We start from the raw sequence: 19,497 nt of genomic DNA, 5'->3' as shown, positions 1-19,497 counted from the left end.
ATTATTAATTTTATTTATGTACAACTGTTTAAATAATTTTAAAACCCATCTTGGAACACTTCACATATTAAACGAGTACATAAGAGCTATACTTCAACCTTATAATGTTTTGCTGAAATTATAACATTTAAACATTATTTCTGAGTAGCCCATATTTCAGGGGATGTTGTCTCCATCATAGACATGTTATTTCCTCTGGCCATGCAATCTGTGTTAGGAGACATGCTGTTCCTGTGAATTCCTTGAGAGAGGAAAGGAGATTTTGGTGCACAGTTTCAGAGCCACTAGTCCATAAAGCAATGCTTCCTTTGTTCGGAGCCTGTGGTAGGGGACATCATGGCCAGGAAGAGAAAAGAACGAGAGTCCTGCCATATCATTTGTGAACATTGCCTTAATGACCAGGCTTTCTCCCATTAGCTCACATATTTTACCATCACAGCCACTTTCTGCAGTGTGATCTTGGAGCTGAATCTAACAGCCAGGCCTCTTGACTCTTCTCCAAATCATAGCTAAATACATTGTGCTTGTTTCCTGTTTTGATTTACCCTGACAACACTATGTTGCTCCTCTCCTCTGAAACATGCTCCTGGCAGGCCCTGCAAATGGGAGAAAGCTACTATGAACCTTACTGTCTTCATTTCTTTAAGGCAGTTGTTATAAGTGACTAATACATGAGACCCTACCCTCACTAATGGACTGGTGCTCCTATGAGGAGTTTCAGGGAATACTCTTGTTTCTGTCGCCTCTGCCTTTTATCACATAAGCTGGCAGCAGGAAGATGCCATCTTGCACACAAAGTGTGAGCCATTGTGCTTCATTCTTTGAAAAGAAGGGAATAAATACATGCATGCTCAATGACAAGCACCAATGCATGGACTTGATCCACCATCCCACGCAAATCTAACTTGATCAGCATACTGTGCTGTGTGTAAGGAGTGATCAGTAGCAGCTGCAGGAATTTCTGTGTGGGTGATAGCTATCAAGTTGGTAACAGTGGAAGTGTCAATGTGGTAGAAGATGAGGCAGAGAGGGAGCTAATTACGTCTACATGATCCTGTGGCTACCTCTACATATTGTGGAGATATTCATTCAAGCCCTGTCCTCTGCAATAGACTTAAGTTTTGAAAAGGGATTTTTACAGTTCTAGTATCTAGCAGTGGTCATCAAAAAGCCATAGTAGCATGCTTAGTCCTCCCTGAATGCCTGGCACTGCTCCTCTAGAATAATATAAGCCTGAGCTATCAAAACAGAGCAGAAAATTACTTAAACTGCAAGCAAAGCCAGAACTCCAAAAGGCTTTTAGTATTAAAACTAAACTACAAGCACACACTTTACACTAGAGTGGAACCTCTACATTGGGCAGAGTGATGCTGTAAGCCATAATTCTCTAGCAGTTGCTTTCTGCTTTTACAGCCTTGTTGAAAAGCTTTGTGAATCTTGAAATACTCTGAGCTTCAGAGATTTTCTTTTATTACCCAAGCTCTGTTGATTTTATTGGCTTCCTCAGTCTTAAGAGGCTCTCTTCTCTTTCCAGGGGGTAGCACTTCAATTCAGGACAAAGTACCTAAACACTGTGAGCTTCCATCATGAACTATGTCTGTTATGATACTGTTGATATTTGGCTTCCAAGTCAACAGAACTATAAAAAGTGGTGTTACTTGTAAATTACCCAGTGTCTACTATTTGGTGTATTCAGAAACCAACACTGTCACCCATATAATCCAAAGCTCCTGCCAATTAAGCACAAGCTTTGCCTGTCTCTTAATTATTTAGACACATGCAACTTTTAAGAAAATAAACTTAGTAACAAATAACATACTAACCTAGTTGTTGATTTTTGCTTTTAATTTTTGTTAACCTCACACAAGCTAGCGTTATCTGAGGACTGCAATTAACAAAATGTCTCCATAAGATTGGGCCGAATCTAGCCTCTCCATTCAGCCAGATGCTGACCATTCCTCTCCAGAGTCTATCATCATAAGTGATATCCTCATCCTGCATCAAGGTAACTTCATGCAACAAATGGAAACCAATGCAGAAAACCACAACCAATCAAAGTACAGAGTCATGGAATCAAAAATCATCCAGGCACAAGTACTTCTCTCTCTCCCATTGTCTGCACGACTTAGTGTTACAGCATCACTCTGTCCAATGTAGAGGTTCCATTCTGGCTTAAAGTTTGTGCTTTTGTTTGCTTGCATTTTAAATAATTTTCTGCTCTACCCTAGGTTTCATAGCTCAGGTTTACACTACTTTGATGCATAGGATTTCACTGATCCTAGAATCTTCTTCCAAATCATTCTCACCTGTCAGAATCCACTCTGACAGGAATCAGCAAGGAGTACCTGGAAGGGGGCGTGAGGTTATAGGAAATGGAAGATTAAGAGAAATGAAGAGAGAAACATAGGATGGATAGGGAAGACTGGAGGTCAATACCAAACAGCCCCGAGTTTATTTCTCAGCATATATTCTAGATACGGTCAAAAGGCAGAACCATGAGCAGGACAATCAGTTAACCATCTCCCTGCACTGTCCTTGGGAGGAAGCTCAAGCAGGTGCATTATTTTATTGAGCTAAGTAGCTTCTAATCTCTAAGAAGGAGTGCCTCTGGCTGGCACACACCATTCCAAATCTTATTAGAAAAATGTGCTCTTTCCACTGGGCAAACTGCTCTGTCTATGCGCTAGCACAGCTGTTGCTCATAGCCCTCAAAGATGCTGGAAGAGGCAGAGCAGGCAAGCTTGAACTCAAAAGACTTCCTTAAGCCAGAAAGGACTCCAGATGGAAACTGGGTCACACGTGGACTCCCTCACTCACCACCATTCAGAATTCCATATCTTTTTTATGATTGCATATCACCTGTTCACCTCTATAACACTAGTATAAAATTAAAGCCGGGCAAAATTATCAGCTTGAATTTCTTACTACAGACTAAAGCATATAGAAGGGACAGAATTACTTCACAGGTACAGAATTATTTCATAAAGAAAAAAATATATGGATGAATATCATTTAAGGAAAGAATTGAGAGAATTTTACTGTCATCTAAATATAGGATATTTGTAGTTTGTACCTTTATTTTTTGGCACGGTTTAGGTACAAAACTTAAATATAAGATGCATTAGTATATTTATTAGTATATTGCATTTTCTTAGTGATCTATGTAACATCTTATCATGATGCCATTCTCTTCCTGATTAGTCAGGAAGGTGATGCGGCCGTTCCCAAAAGTTCACTGGAGTGTATAATAAGTATCTGTGATATGTGTTCATCTTAAATATTAAGCAAGTTGTCTTCAACAAGAAAGGACACAGTGCTCAACTTACCCCCAATCTCCTCATACAAACTGACATCTTATCACACATATGGATTAATTTTTGGTTGATATGACATTGAAACTTGAATTCTGGCCTGAGGATGAATGGTGATCTTAAAACTCAAATCATTTTTATTGTACTGACCTTTCACCTTTTTATTTCAGTATAATCTGAGATATCTTTGCGTCTATTGTAAATAAGAATGCTTCAATGCTCTTTTTCTAAGAATGTTTATTTTCAAATAAGAATATTTTGACTTCTTCATTTCCTATTTATATCCTTTTAATTTCCATTTCTGCTCTTATTGCTCTGACTAGGATTTCAACCATTATATAAAAAAAAAGTGCGGGGATAGTGAAGAGCACCATTTCGTTCCATATTGTAGTTCAAAAGCATAAGTTTTCTCTCCAATTAGGACAACGTTGGTTGTAAGAGTGTCATATATAGCCGGGCAGTGGTGGCGCATGCCTTTAATCCCAGCACTTGGGAGGCAGAGGCAGGCGGATCTCTGTGAGTTCGAGGCCAGCGTGGTTTACAAGAGCTAGTTCCAGGACAGGAACCAAAAACTACGGAGAAACCCTATCTCAAAAATTTGAAAAGAAAAAGAGTGTCATACATAGCCTTTATTAAATTGAGATATATCCCTCCGGTCCTGTTCTCTCCAGAGTTTTTATCATAAAATGAGTGCTGGATTTTCTCCAAGACTCTTTCTGCATCTACTGAGATAATCATGTGCTTTTTGCCTAAGAGTTCACTTATAAGGTTTAATGAGTTTATTAACTCAATCTATACTGAACAGGTCATGAATCTCTGAGTTACTAAAACTGCGGTCATGTGTTGTGTGATCCTCCTTGGATACTTATTCATATATATGAAGCCACATAAAACACTTAATTCTCTTCTAAACCTAGATAATTTTTACCTGTCAATTCACATTACTTAAAAGATTTTTTTTTCTGACTGAAAGTTCTGCACACATTAATGCTATTTTTGTTTGTTTATATATTTATTCTGTGTTTAGATGTAACCACCACCAAATGAAGATTATCGTGGTTAGCAGAAATATTTAATGAATAAATAAGATCCAATTTTCACATTCTTGAGAGAAAATCTTGCACAGTCCCTGAAGCACAACTGCATATATCATACACTGTAAAGACAGAAATTTCAAATTACTTTATGGATTTTTGTATATTTTGACCCATTTATTCACTTTTTCCCTTTGATTGAAAATGGATTTTTTTTCTCACATAATATATCCTGATTACAGTATCTCCTTCTTCTACACCTGGAAGTTTTTCCCACCTCCCCTCCCAACTGTATACGCTCCCTTTTGTCTGGATTTGAAGGGAAATAATGAAATAAAACAAAGATAAAAGAAAAACTGTCACACTGGAATTGTATAAAACAAGCAGAATGGGGTAACCCTTGTGCTTAGCACAGCTCATCAGGGCGCACACCCTCCAGTTCCTGTTGTAGCTGAGTAGAGAGGTCACATCCTCCTTGCTCAGCTCAAAGACCTTCAAGGTTTCGGCATTTCATGCTGGTGTCACAGACTTGGGGATCACCAACAAGTTCCTTCGTATGGGGAACCGGATCAGCACTTGAGCTGTAGGTTTATTGTACTTGGATGCAATTGTCTTAATCCTGGGATCCTCCAGAAGAGAAGAATCTTCAAACTTAGCCTTGGGCCTGTCAGGAGAGCCAAGGGGACTGTGTGCAGTCACCACAATGCCTTTGGATTAGCAGTGCTCAATCAGCTTCTCTTGAGTTAGGTACAGATGGCACTCAATCTGATTAATTTCAGGCTTCTCTTTTAAGCCAGGTTTGTTTAGGATCCTCTTAATCTGAAGAGGGTTGAAGTTGGAGACACCAATTGATTTCACCAAACCTTCACCCACCAGCTCTTTTATGGCTGCCCAAGTGTCCACAAAATCAGTGTCACTGGGAATCACATTTCCTGATGCATCCAGTAGGAAATAATCAGGCCCAGGCTTGAAACCTGTTGGCCAACGAATAAGGTAGAGATCCTGGTAATCCAGCTACAGGTTGCTGAGCGTCTTCTGGCAGGCCCCCTTCACCATGATCTTGTTGTGGAACATGCACCACAGCTTACTGGCAATGAAGAATTCCTGGCCCTTCAACACTTGCCCGAGCTTCTCCTGGAGGGCCACTCCCACCTCCTGCTCATTCCGGTACACTTGGGCACAGTCAATGTGGCAGTACCCAATGTCAATGGCAACCTTCATGGCCTCAGTCACCTGGCCAGGGGGAGACTTCCAAGTGCCCAGGCCCAGGGTGGGCATCTTGGCGCTGTTATTCAGCTCCAGATGGCTGGCCATGACTGCTTTAGGTTACACACCCTGACCGACAACTCCGTGCCAACGTCTTTGCTGCGGATACCTGCTCTCCCCAAAACGATTCACACATGATCTTCCTGCTTCGTCTGTCCTTGCAGGTGTAGTGTGGCATGTGTCCCCATGCACTTGGTGAAACCTTGCAGATCAGACAATGAGGGTCTGTTAGTTTGACATAGGCTCTGGAGAGCATTGTCAACAGCTGAGGGGTTTTCTTCAGCCGTTTTTGGTCTTTCTTCTTAGCCCCCCGGAGAACATTTAACACAAGAACCCTTTCCAACCAAAGAGAAGCAAAATTTATAGTCCAAGTAGTGCTACTAACAGTTAAGTTTTGAGTGATTAGAACTGTGATCCTTTGGGTCAGACTTCTCTTTGCCTCAAATAAAAATTGCTTTTGTGAATTTAAGAAAAACAAAACAAGCAGAAGGTAGAGATCCCAATAGAATGCACAAGATTCAAAGACTCACTTTTCACATACTCAGGAATTCCACAAAAAATACTAAACTGCTTTTTTTTGTCTGCTCATAGTGAGCACAGACGTGGCTTCTTTTTTATGACTAGATATTTATCATTTATTATATTTAAAATTGCCAGTTACATTGTATAATTGGTAAACATGTAGTACATTGAGCATTTTCATGTACAAATCCAAGGTGACTTCATGGCTCAATGTTATCAGCAAAAATGGCCCTACTACCAAACACTTTGATGGAATTCATGTCCAGCATGTGGAACACTATTCAGGGATGGTGTGGATCCAGTAACTAATTTTTTTTCACAGAAAATCTAACTGATCTTGTATGTTGTAAGAAAAATCTGAGGTCTTAAAGCTGTACATGCCTGGAAATTATTCACAGCCAATATTGTCTTAGTGATTGTAAATGATTAATTGATGCTTAATTTTAGGAATTGTCTATTTCTTTTCTTTTTTAATAGATAACAAGCGTTTTATTTTTTCATGACTTTTTAACAAAATACAATAAAACAATGTACAAGGAAAATCATCACATTGAGGTTGTTGATAAGGAAAACCAATAGAAGTAAAAAAATTTACAAGAGAAGGTATAGAAATCAGAGAGCCACTAATTCATACATTCAGGAATTCCATAAAAGCATTAAACTGCAAGGTATAATATATACACAAAGGACTTGGTAAAGACCTGTGTAGACCCTGTGCTTGAGCCTTCAGTTTCCGTGCATTGATATGAGCTTTGCTCAGTTGATTTAGAGGGCCTTATTCTCCTGTTGCCCTCCAATCCCTTTGGCGCACGCACTCCTTTCATCTCCATACCAAAGAAGTAAGAACATAAGAACATATGAGTGATAAGTGAATGTTCTATGTAGGAACAGTTCTCCTTCTCTATGTTCAGTTAGTTATGTGGGTGTTGTCTTCAGCAATGGAACCTTGCAGTCAGTTTGTATGGAGCAACAGTTGTTTGGAGATTTCCATGAGGCCTTCTTGGCCAACAACTCAATTGGGTGTATCACATTCCCAGTCCTGGAAGCTTTGTTAAGTGACAAGAGATGGGCAGTTGCGACTCTGTCTTATTTGTTATTTAGAAACTTCATTAGGATCACTTTTATACGTTTCAGGAAGTTTTAACTGAACTGCATTTCCCTACTGTTCCTCTAAAAGGCTCTCGTGTCTAGCTCTGTCTATCCATATTTTCTTATTCAGCTCCGTCTATCCTCCCATACTCCACCTGTTCCTTCCATTTATGTCCCACCCCAGCCCTAATTCTCCCATAAAATTTATTGTATTTTATCCTCCCAGGGAGATATATATCCATTTCTCCCATTTCCTTCCTGTATGTCTAACCTCTTTGTGTTTACAGATTGTAACTTTGTTATAATTTATTTAATGGATAATATTCGTGTGTAAGTGAAGACATGCCATATTTGTATTTCTGAGTCTGAGTTACCATGCTAAAGCTGATTTTTCCTAATTTCATTCATTTGCCACGAATATCATGGAGTCATGTTTTTAAAGAGCTGAATAATACTCTATTGAGTAGATTTACCACATTTTCTTTATCTATTCTTCTGTTGGGGAACATCTAGGTTGCTTATAATTTCTGGTTACTATAAATAGAGCAGCAATAAAAGTGATGGCTCACATGTCCTTGTTGTATAATGACATATACTTTGAGTATATGCCCAAGAGTGGTGTAGCTGGATACTGAGGTGGACTAATTCCCATCTTTCTGAAAAGCTGCACACACTGATTTCCTTAGTGGTTGCTCAAGTTTGCACTCCCACCAGCAATGTAGGAGGGTTCCCTTACTCCACAGTGGATTAGTTTCTCAATGTAAGTAAACTAAATAAACAATATTGATGACATACTATACATATTTACATGTATACTTTGGTGAGACACAAATATTTTCCTACCCATTGTTATAGACTCTTATGTGTACACTTGAAATTGTACTAATCTTATTTTTTCAGGACTAATGGTAGATAACCATAGAGGCCAGAATTTCTACCGGAGACATTTTTCTCTTTACTAGGAAAAAAATAGTACTACCTCACTGAAGAATTTACTTAAGTTATATCTTTGAAAAACTTTGGTGACACCTGATATATATGTTAAATGATAGATTGAATATTAAATATTAAAAGATAACCTTTAAAGAATGAATTTAAATTTATATATTAATATTGGGGTATATTACTACATAAGATTAACTTTTATATTTAAAATACATGATTTCTTGGCTTTAATGCAGACATAAACTTTGTTGACTTACTTGTTTCCATTTCCCTTTTCTTTTAGGCCATACTTTGGAGGTATAAATTCTCTCAGCTTAAAGGCTCATCGGATGACGGCAAAAGCAAAATAAAATTTTTGTTTCAGAATTCAGAAACTAAACAAATTGAAGCAAAGGTAAACACAAAAGATCCGTCACACAATACATTTCCAAATACATCAGTGCCTTAAAGATGCAATGAGGAGAATGTGTAAGATCAATAAACACAAATGTTTTCCGCCTACCTTGAAATATCACTGTGACCCTAGAATACTTTTACTTGAAGGCTTTAGTGACAGATTTTCACTGAAAAGCAAACTGATTCTGGGTCTTAGTTTTAATCTGGTATGAACTATAATTACATAAGACTAAAACAACATGCCAAGACCTGAAGGGGCCATACAGCAGTTTCTTGATTTTAAAAAATACCTTGGATGACTATACGTTTTTCTTTGGGTTCACTTTCTTATTTAGCTTCTCTAGAATCACAAATTATATGCTCAATGTCCTTTATTTATGGCTAGAAACCAATTATGAGTGAGTACATCCCATGTTCCTCTTTTTGGGTATGGCTTACCTCACTCAGGATAGTGTTTTCTATTTCCATCCATTTGCATGCAAAATTCGAGAAGTCATTGTTTTTTTACCTCTGAGTAGTACTCTAATATGTATATATTCCACACTTTCTTCATCCATTCTTCCATTGAAGGGCATCTAGGTTGTTTCCAGGTTCTGCCTATTCTATCATCTATAACTGTTGTTAGGATGAAATTCCTAATAGGACTTTATATTTTAGGAAAAGAAGGGATGAGTAAATCCTTGTTATCTGTGATCTTCCCAGGCACAAAGCACAGAATGCAATTGGGGTCCTACGTTACAATGCACTCCATTGGGGCAAACAGTATGAGGCATTGGAACATGTTATTGATGATAATAATCCACAAAGGTTTCTGAAGAATTTTCTTAGTTCCTCAGTTTCATGTACTAGACCTCTCTGATGATGAAATTCATGAATTAGGGATTGGGACAAAATAAGACTAGACAATTTTGAAACTCTGAAGTAGCTGGAAAATTATTGTTTTTATTTAGTACAAATAAATATCATAATTATAAAAAAATACCTTGGAAATTTAGCTGCTTTATAGTAATCTATCAAACCTTAAATAGAAGTATAAATTTGCAAAGAATATGGTTTTAAGCAAATATGAAATAATTGCTAAGTAGTTATGACTTAAAGAAGATGAATTAGTCAATGACTTTCCATATAGTCTTACCTAAGTTATAGTCAACTGGAATATGATAGTGCTGTTGTTAGGTCAATGGAAAGTTTAAACAACTTTATATGTATAAGGATTTATACTTGCAGAAATTCAAAATTTTAGTTTTTTCTATTACCCTATAATGAAATCAACAGTAAGGTTTTTTTTAGTTTAAATAATTCATAAAATATTATTCCTCTGTGGAATAAAGAATAAATAATACCAAATTGTAAATTTAATCCTGTGGTATGGAAACCTACTGTACTTCTTCTTTTATGAAGTCATTGGCAAAATTTATTTTTGCAATCATTTACCTGAGTTCAGGGTGAGTCTTTGACTGACTTTGAAGGACTTCCCAATCATGACTCTGTGTGATGTTCCATACAGTAGCTTACCATGCTGTTCTACATCCTTGCCAGAAGCCTTCCTTTCAATAACGTGATTCTTCTTTTGCTAGTATGTCTGCCCAGGCATTTTTCCGTTGTTCCTTTCTTATGTCTGTATCCTTCTTGAGAACTTTCTCCATTTATATTTTCATTTCTGGAGTAGGAACTGTGATCACAGCTTTTATGTACTCCTTCCTTCTTTTCCACATCTCCAACACATGGATGTAATTATCTTCTTGCCTTGCCTTTGTATCCCACGAGGTTAGAGAAGTTCTTTTTCATTCCCTTTTCTTGTGGCTTGGTTTCTGAACCCTCAATCTCATGTGCCTTCCACACATTACTTGCCTCTGTTTCTTGCTCTTTCTTTTCTCCATAACTATCAATGAAGCATCATTGTGCTCGCACTTACTTTGTTCTTTAAAATGATTTTCCATGTTCTATAAATCAAATGTTCTATAAATGCATATTAATGTAAATTTATTAATATTAACGTTAGTTGGCTGCCTTAAGTTTTTAAAACACTGAACACATTCTAATGTGAGTGAACTTACAACAGCAGTACAGTATTTGGATTTTAGTTGTTACTTTTCTATCATATTTTAACAATCTAACAAAAATCGTTACCAAATGAGTTAGAATTGTAAAATTAATCCAATAACTGATATTCAGTTTTATACTTTAACTTACTGTATTTATTATATTGAAAAATATGAAGAAATAATGAAAGAGATCAACTTCCTTGTGCATTAACTGATACATTAACTAGATTAAACTTCCTTGGTAGCCAGGCATTGGTGGTGCACATCTTTTATCCCAGCACTCAGAAGGCAGAAGCAGGCAGATCTCTGTAAGTTCAAGACCAGCCTGGACCACAAGAGCTAGTTCCAGGACAGGCTTCAAAGCTACAGAGAAACACTGTCTTGAAAAACAAGCAAACAAACGAAAGATAAGAGGAAAAAAAAATGTCTTGGTTAAGTCATGAAAATCACGAGAGGAAAGTAATTCTGACTATCTGTTCTTCAACCCCAACAAAGACCTGAAAAAGAAAATAATATTAGCTGATTAAACAGGAAGTGCAACGAACCAAATTCCAAAAGGTGCAAGAAATAACAGAGACAATCAGCTATCTGGGCAATTGATCAAAGTCTCATTTGCAATGTTGGAGGAACCAACTTTGACTAAGGCCTAGAGTATCTGACAGACCATTTTCAGAGGTAGGAAAATTTGAAAACCGGTTTTACTCTGTCTTGGCATGGTTGGATTGTCGTTTTTGCTTGTATTCTGCTTGTCAGTTAATTGAAGCAAGGGCAGGTTTTTGTCCAAAGGCTAGTTTTTCCAAGAAGAAAATAAGCTCCAAGTGGAGTGTCTTTGGTGCCCAACATTCTGTTTGGAATAGATTGGCGCTGCCTGGAGCAAGCATGTCTCATGTTAACAGAATCCTGAATTATTTAAATGCCATATTATAGAGTTCTTTGAAGTTTTTAAAGATTATCTATCTATGTGTAATACAATCTCTATGCATCTAAAGAACCTGACTAGTCTAATTACAAGTATGACAAACATAGGTGATGATTGACCTGTAATTCTTAATATCTATATAGCTTAAAGACTAAGAATTCACCTTAAAAATTAGACAATCTTTAAGCGAATGGGAAATAAATGAGGACAATGACCTCAAAATGTAATATATATATATATATATATATATATATATATATATATATATATATATAAAACAGAGGTAGAAATATATAGTGAAATATGGGAAATATATCCTAAAATTGCATCAATATACAAAATATCTTAAGCAGAGGTAGGTACATGCATGCATACAATATGAAAAATAACTGTATAGATACACAAATATTGTGAACAGAAATAGGAGCACATTCAATATAACAATATAATTTGAATTTGTATCAATGTACAAGACTATATTCCAGTGTAAATTGTCTATAACTAATAGTTCACAAATAGATACACTAATCTATCAATTACCCCATCCCATCCATTCCTCCGCCTTTTTTTTCAGAAGAGATCCCTGAGTCTACTTCATTTCCACCCCCAACCCTGTATCACTTATAACCAACCCCTAACAGGTGACAATTGTCCCTAACCTTAAGGAAAAACTTGGTCGGAAGTGGAGACATCATTTTCTAGAATTATTTCCAGCTGTCATGAGGACAATGCTATTTCTATGGTATTATGCAAAAACTAAAATTATGGTTAAGTTTCACATTTTACTGTTCAGTACAATTACAGATAGTCTCTGAGTAGTCGGTAGGATTTTTCTGAAGTTCTTATTTGAAGTAGTTCTGGTCAGAATGTTGTAAGGAGGTGCACCATCTCAACTAGCCACGATAGAATCATCTTCATCAGTTTGTAGCCCCAAACCGATGGTGCTATCAGCAAAATGGTATCATATCAACCAGATAGAATCATTGTTGTGGGGCCACATCTTCTTCCTGGAAACTTAAAAGATTAATATAGAAAAATTTATTAATCATTGTGAAAAACTTAAACAGTATTCATATCAAAACAGAGAGTATGAATTTCTATAGACATGAATTCGAAGAAAGGTACCATAGAGACAAAAATAGGTATGGGGAAAAGAAAAATTTTGAAAGCAGAGTTTTGATAAACTTAGTCCCTAGATTTTATTTTCTTTCTGTCCCACATCAGGTGGCTTCTGATATGAGACAGAGACTCTAAATTTTTCTTTTAAGAATGTGCTTGAATTTAGAGAAGGAGAGCTACTGTCTAACTCCAAAGTCAGCTTTGATTTTTCAAGTGAGTTGCAAATGCCATTTCATATATATGTTTAGGTGTGAGATTTTATCCTGCAGAGGATGTTGGTATCATAAGCCATATTTTTCTTTGCTTGGTGATTCTTTTTGGATTGTTATCTTTCTTCTTTAGACATCTAGATGTCCAAGATCTCTTGACTTTTTGAAGATGGGTATTTTTCTGCAAAGACAAGAACAGAACCCTGCCCCAACCCTTATGAGGTTTCCTTAGAATCTGTAGAATTGTCACCTCTGTGAATAAGTTGTCATTTCTATTTATCAAGAGATTTCTCCTTTTCAAAGAGTATTTTCATTAATTTTGATAGTATTCACAGTTTTTCTTCTCCTGTGAAAACAAAAGCAAAACCCCTACCCCAGTGTAGCAAATCTCCTGGTTTCCATTCTCAGGTCAACGCCTCCTTGAAATACACTAACTGATTTAATTCAGAAGTTTTTTTCTGTTACCCAATGTCTCTCTGAAGCCATTGTTTCCTTCTCATTAGTATTAAGAAAATTTAAGGTTAATAAAGCATTATGCAATCTATTTCTGGGGATATTTTCCATCCCTTTCTATTTGTTTAACATATCCTTTATAGTTCAAATATCCTTCACAGTTCAATTTGAAGTTTCTGTAAGTGTCTGACCTGTAGGATTTTGTAGCATACCATAATACACTTTATATTATAATAAGCAAAAAAACTGTTTCATTTTCTTAGAGACATATCCTGAGCATTGTCTGTCTTTATTTGTGCAGGTATACCCACGATGACCATAACTTCTAATAAATGTGTGATTATCAAATCACTCTACCAACTCTTGATTTCTCTGACATACCATCAGACTTTTCTTGTCTATCATCTTTCTTTCTGATACATGTTTTTCAAAAGAAAGTGATGTGTTGTGATGAATATTTATTGAATGACCAAATACTTAAATTTTGAAATTGCTTAGTAAGGCTCGTGGAAAATAATGTCAGGAAAGTTCTGTTGTAAGGAAACAGCATGTAAAGCCTCTGGATAGTTGAAAGTCTCAGAAAAACAACAACAAAAAAAATGGGTAGAAAGGAAAGACTATCCTCTGTGAATTCATACAGGTGTGAACAAGGAAGCCTGAGGGATGGCTATAACTGTAAGAGTTGATCATGGGGTGTGGAGGAGGTGATGTTGAATTAGGGTCAAACCCAGATCCATCAGTCTCCCACAGTCTATTCTCAGTATCTATCTTCCTATCATACACTACAAACATTAAATTGGTAAAGATATAAAACTGTAAGGTCTTGATCAGCATCAAATTATTGGACAATAATTAACAAGATGGGTAGAATAATTAAGAACCTAGATCTTACTTAAAGTGCCCAGATAATTAGGTAATTGGAGGGACTAAAAAACAAGCCATAATCTTCAACTTAATAGGAATAATTTTAAGAAACACTGCTTTAATATTTGTGTTCAGTGGCATTCAAAATTTTTTATCTACATGAACTCAGAAGAATACATACACACTTGTATAAATTTATATATAATATCTATACTATATCATATTATTATGGTATAATTTATTATATTATATATAATGTGTATATGTGTAAAATCAGAGAAGATGAGACCGTAGATTTAAGAGGGATGGATGTAGTAGGGTAGTTGGGAAGGAAAGAGTGGGAGGAGAGGACATGGTAAATATTGCACAGAGAGAGAAAGAGGAAGAGAAAATGATATAATATTTTAATTATTTTTTTAATTTAAATAAAATAAACCTTAGATAATAGTGACAGAATTTTAAAAAGACTTTGTAAGTGGAAATTTTTGGGAAATACAATAAAGAAGTGAATGTATTTTACTACTTTCAGAAATTGCACCATACTAATCTGACTCTGAACTATGAAAAGGAAAAAGACAACTGTTGAGACACTGAAGGCTATTGTGTTCCTATTGCAAACCCCAAGATAACACAGTAGGCCTGTTAATTTTTTTAGGAGTTCTCTGATGTATTATAATCTGTTCTAATTTCTTCATCTTCCATCACAAATGTGAACTAAATAACAAAAAATATGCATCATTAACCTCAGGTGTTTACTACATATGAGTTACTCTCATTGCGATCATAAATAACCTGTATATCAGTTTCACTAAGCTTATAAATTTCTTAATCAATCTTCAATCATCTTGGCATTATAACATGTCTATGAGAGTATTGTATTTTAATATATTACATATCCTAGATTCCAGGTGTTATACATAAAAATGACTGCTTATTGACAACTTTGTGAGAAAATAAATTTTTCCCCTGATTGACTTCTTTCTCTTTTCCTTTCAGGAGTTGGAATTTTCAAATTTATTTGCTGTTCTTCACTGTATTCACTCATTTTTTGCTGCCAAAGTAGCTTGTTTGGACCCTCTGTTTTTAGGTCATCAGGCTGCTGCTTCTGCTTCTGCTACCTCTGCTTCTACAAGCAAAGCAAAGCACGTGGCTTGACTACTGAGTTCTGCCTAGCAGCCCCACTGTCACTCCTCGTTTTCATCCGGCAGAGACCATGCTGTCACCATGTCAACAGTGGAGTCAGACTGCAACTCCGGCGGGAAAAATGTCAGGAGGTATCTGCAGTAGATCTTACCCTGGCAGGTATCCGCAAATAACCCGGAATGGGCAGAGCAGCCTATTCTTTCTCCTCTGATCTTTATCAGGACACAGCTGTCACCGTGTATGGTGATGAATGATTGGTGTAAAGTATGTAAATAACACAAAAATTGTAAGCTACCTATAAATAAAAGTACCAATTAAATGGCTATTTCTCTATTTTAGATTATTTTGTATGACAGAGACATAGTGGGCCAGATGAACCAATGCCCTATCATTGTATTATGAGTGTAAATAAGTTAAAAAGTAAAGCAAGGCAAGTAGCATGCAAAAATAATAATAATAATAATACATTAAAACCTCAAGGATAGAAGTACCTTAACCTACCCACATGAGTTGCTTCCTATATTCCCATCTTATGTTTCCACATGAGAACTCTAGTGGTGTTTACCAGAGTTTAAATCTTCTGAAGAATAAGTAAAGATAATCACATTGGCCTGTGATACACACTAAGAAATGAAACATTCCTTCTTGGACAAATGCTACAAAAATGTTTTATATTAAAAATGGTATTAGTCCTGAATGGCTAAAATACTCATGATTTCCCTATTCTTCATGTAAACACATTTATACTCTTTTGCCTAATGATATTTATGAACAAACTAAACTTTAATAAATTGATATGACCCAAAATTTTTACAGAGAAAGTTATGTCAACAAATTCTGTGTAAGAAATAGGACTTTGTAACTCTTTTCTGTTTAGTCATGAATCGAAAAGTTCCTGAAAAGTAGCCACAGAGGTGATAATTTCATTTGAGTATATTTATGAGTAAATTAAGTGAGATTTGGAAACAATTCTCAAAATACATGTCCTAGAACGCCATGGAGTATGATTAAGTAGTTATAATAGATTAAGACTGCTGTGGCTAGCTTGTGTTAGCGTTAGGAAGGCGAAAGGACAGAAATAGGCAATATGGAGAATGTAGTCACAGCTGGGAATGGGGTCTTGCTAGTCACATAAAGCAGGAAGCATTCTCTGGCCCTCATCTAAGGCTCTGTAGATGTCTGCTTTTAAACAACTGGGTACTTATTGAAAAGTAAAACGGATGTCCATTTTTGCTTGTACACATTTCAGTTGATAATTGTTTTAGCTCTTTTTAAATGACCAGTTTTCTAATAGGGAGTTCACTATTGTTTCCTTTAGTAGAAGAAAATCTCAGGTAAGACTTAAGAGGAAAATAAAATAATTTGTGGGGAGGAACACATATCCATGAAAGTAAAGTCAACAAATAGTAAGCTATCTTCATAATCACTAGAGATATTAATTCATCTTGAATCAGGTTAAGTGAAATCTCATGAGAACTGAAAAATGTAAGGTTGGAACTAAAATGCCTTTCCAAAAAAAATTAATAATAAAAGCTTACAAACACTATAAGAAATTCAATGTATCCCTACAATGGCAATATTGAAATTGTTGCTTACTATATCAACCAGACACAAAAACTATAGCAAATTTTGGATATCACCAATATCAGAATTCTGACTGTTTAACATAAAGTAGAAGGAGTGAATATGGACACATTTTACTATTTCTTCTGAAACCTCTGCTACTGAGCAAGGTGCAGCCTGGACTGTAGGGCTTGTGATATGCCACAGTCATCAAAACTAAAAAAGGAAATAATCTGGGGTTTTAAACAATGCAGAATTCTTCTGTAATCATGTAAGATAATTTCATGGGGCTGGAGAGGTGACTGAGCTTTAAGGGTTATTATTGCTCCTGCAAGGAAGACAGACTTGCTTTGAGCACTCACTCGGTGATCTGTAACTACAGTTCCAGGGGTTCTGATGCCATTTTCCAGACTCAGAAGCACTGGGGATACATGTGGTATGTATACATGCAAGCAGGTAAAACAACACATAAAATGATGTAGATTTTACAAGGTTCTCTTTAAACATACAAAAACTTTTATTTTTTTTATGCTTTTATTGTTGTTATCTCAAATATTCTCCCAGTGTTCCCATTGTGAAAAACAGCAAAAGTATGAGATGAGATCTTTGAGTATACAGAGCTAGTGTGCTTACAGATACATGAGTACATGTGTAGAGACAAGTATAAATTGTTGACTTTAATTATATTGAAATAAAATTTTCCACATACATACATAGCATAATTTGAATTCAGTTATAAAGTGTTGCTTGAAATAAAACATATTAAAACAACCTTAGTATTTTACTATTTATAGTATTGATCGACATATCTTCATGCTGAAATTGCTATTTAACACGATTAGTGGCACAAGCAGCAGTTAGGAAAATACTGTTCTGATTTTCATCAGTTTAACAGTTAGTGTTTGATGCTTTCTTTATAGTGCTATTAAGCACTGTTATTTGCTGTTTTTCTTGGGCTACTTCAGTGAGAAAGTTTAGAAATGAGTTGAAACACAGATTTCAATTTCTCTGTAACTTAGGTTCCAATATAGGAGATTTTTTTTCCCAAAAAATTACAAGTTTGAGTATTAAGCACATATGAGAATGCTTCATGATGTTTTAACCGCTCCAGTGCCTTGGTGGATGTGTATGCACATGCATGTGTATAGGGACAAATTAAAGGGCTTATTACAGTGTACACAGTGTAAACTTAAAGGGCAATGTAGTTATGGGAGTTAGAGACAGGAGTTTAAAACCACTTGAAAACTGTTGAGAATGCCTTTTATGTGATTAAAATAGCAAACCATCAGCACTGAAATATATCAAAGCAGGGGCATTTGAATCTGTTATAGCGCAACTTCAAAAACACTTTAAAAGATGATTTAAAAATAATAAATACTCCAAATGCTTCCCATCCAATCTTACTTTTAAAGAGCAGAATGAGCTACTGCGTTCTCATACATTTCGGGCATGAACAGACCTCTTATAAAGCCTTTGCTCATAAAAGTCGTCCAACAAGAAAAAGACAATGAATACCAAGTCAATATGGCAAACAGAGAAAAAACTTCCATATAGACAGTGCGGTTTTTTTCTGGATACATGAGCTGATGAGTCCACATATCCTTTGCTTAGGTCACAGTGATTGTTCATAGTATATTCCATGTCGAATGCTGAGCTTAAGTGATGCTTGATTTATCACTGAGGAACAGTGATTCATAGCAATCACTTCACTTTACTGTTTCAAACCCGAAGTTTGGAGAAGCTCTACCAGTGCAAGGACAAGCTTAAGCTTAACTCTGTAAGGTAAGTGTCTGTGTTCACACTTAACGATAAATGTTTTGTTCCTGTTGCTATTGCTGTGCTCAGGAGCTGAAGGACTCTCTTGATCCACATCTCTAGAATTTCTGTTTGTATTTTGTTCTGACTCCTTAAGACCCTAAACTCATGTCACTTTATGTTATACCTTAACTTTAATGATAATAAATAATATAAATGTTATATATTTTATACATATTACAATGTAGTGAAATAGAAAGATGAAATATAAATATATTTATTTCCCATTTAAATGTTTGGTGGATGTTTCTAAAATGTAAATTCAGATCTGTTATAACTTGCCACTCTGTCTTTGGGTTCATTAATGATTTATTACAAAATAAAGCAAACAAACAAAAAAAACCTTTCTTAATGAAGCACACTGGAAAATAAAGAAGGAAGCTTTTACTGCTTTCGATTTTGTATTTCTTTGCCTTTGATCTGTAAGTTTCACATAAATTTAAGCTCTAATCTCGATGGAAGAAAACTGAATGTAAAAGGGGAAATCTGACCTCTCTGCCAAGAGTACAAACCAAAAACACAATCTGCTTTGGTTCATTAATATTCATGAACATTTGGTGTCTGACTTCTGAATTATAGCAGAGACCTAAGGAAGGTGATATTTACCAAATTACTTAACCCACCAAGGAGTTACAACTCTTGAAAGCATTGCCACTTTGGTATTTATGTAGCAGTCCATTAGGAACAGTATCTAAATTGAGAAGGAAGGCCAAGGACATCATTAGCTTGTCACTAATAACTGAATTGTAGAGCAATTATTGAGGTATCATGTTCCTTCCTTTAAGACGGTAATTGTTATTACAA

At 35.8% G+C, this 19,497-nt stretch overlaps 1 protein-coding gene and 1 pseudogene across 4 annotated transcripts in view; one reads left to right on the top strand and one right to left on the bottom strand.

Moving 5' to 3' along the window:
• Positions 1 to 19,078, top strand: part of Sntg1 (syntrophin gamma 1) — a 357,578-nt gene extending 338,500 nt beyond the window's left edge. For 3 of the 4 annotated variants that reach the window (XM_057790678.1, XM_057790676.1, XM_057790674.1), the window contains 2 exons: positions 8,451 to 8,561; positions 15,169 to 19,078. In XM_057790678.1, the coding sequence (XP_057646661.1) occupies positions 8,451 to 8,561; positions 15,169 to 15,327 (270 nt within the window). In that variant the 3' untranslated portion in view covers positions 15,328 to 19,078. The remainder of the gene's footprint in view (positions 1 to 8,450; positions 8,562 to 15,168) is intronic. The other variant, XM_057790677.1, reaches the window with a different exon arrangement.
• Positions 1,186 to 5,659, bottom strand: LOC130888230 (aldo-keto reductase family 1 member B1-like; annotated as a pseudogene).
• Positions 19,079 to 19,497: the final 419 nt, after the last annotated feature.

Source organism: Chionomys nivalis, chromosome 16 (genome assembly GCF_950005125.1).
Source record: "Chionomys nivalis chromosome 16, mChiNiv1.1, whole genome shotgun sequence".
Taxonomy (NCBI): Eukaryota; Metazoa; Chordata; class Mammalia; order Rodentia; family Cricetidae; genus Chionomys; species Chionomys nivalis.
Note: the sequence above shows the minus strand (reverse complement) of the source record. Positions and strands in the feature narration are given on the sequence as shown.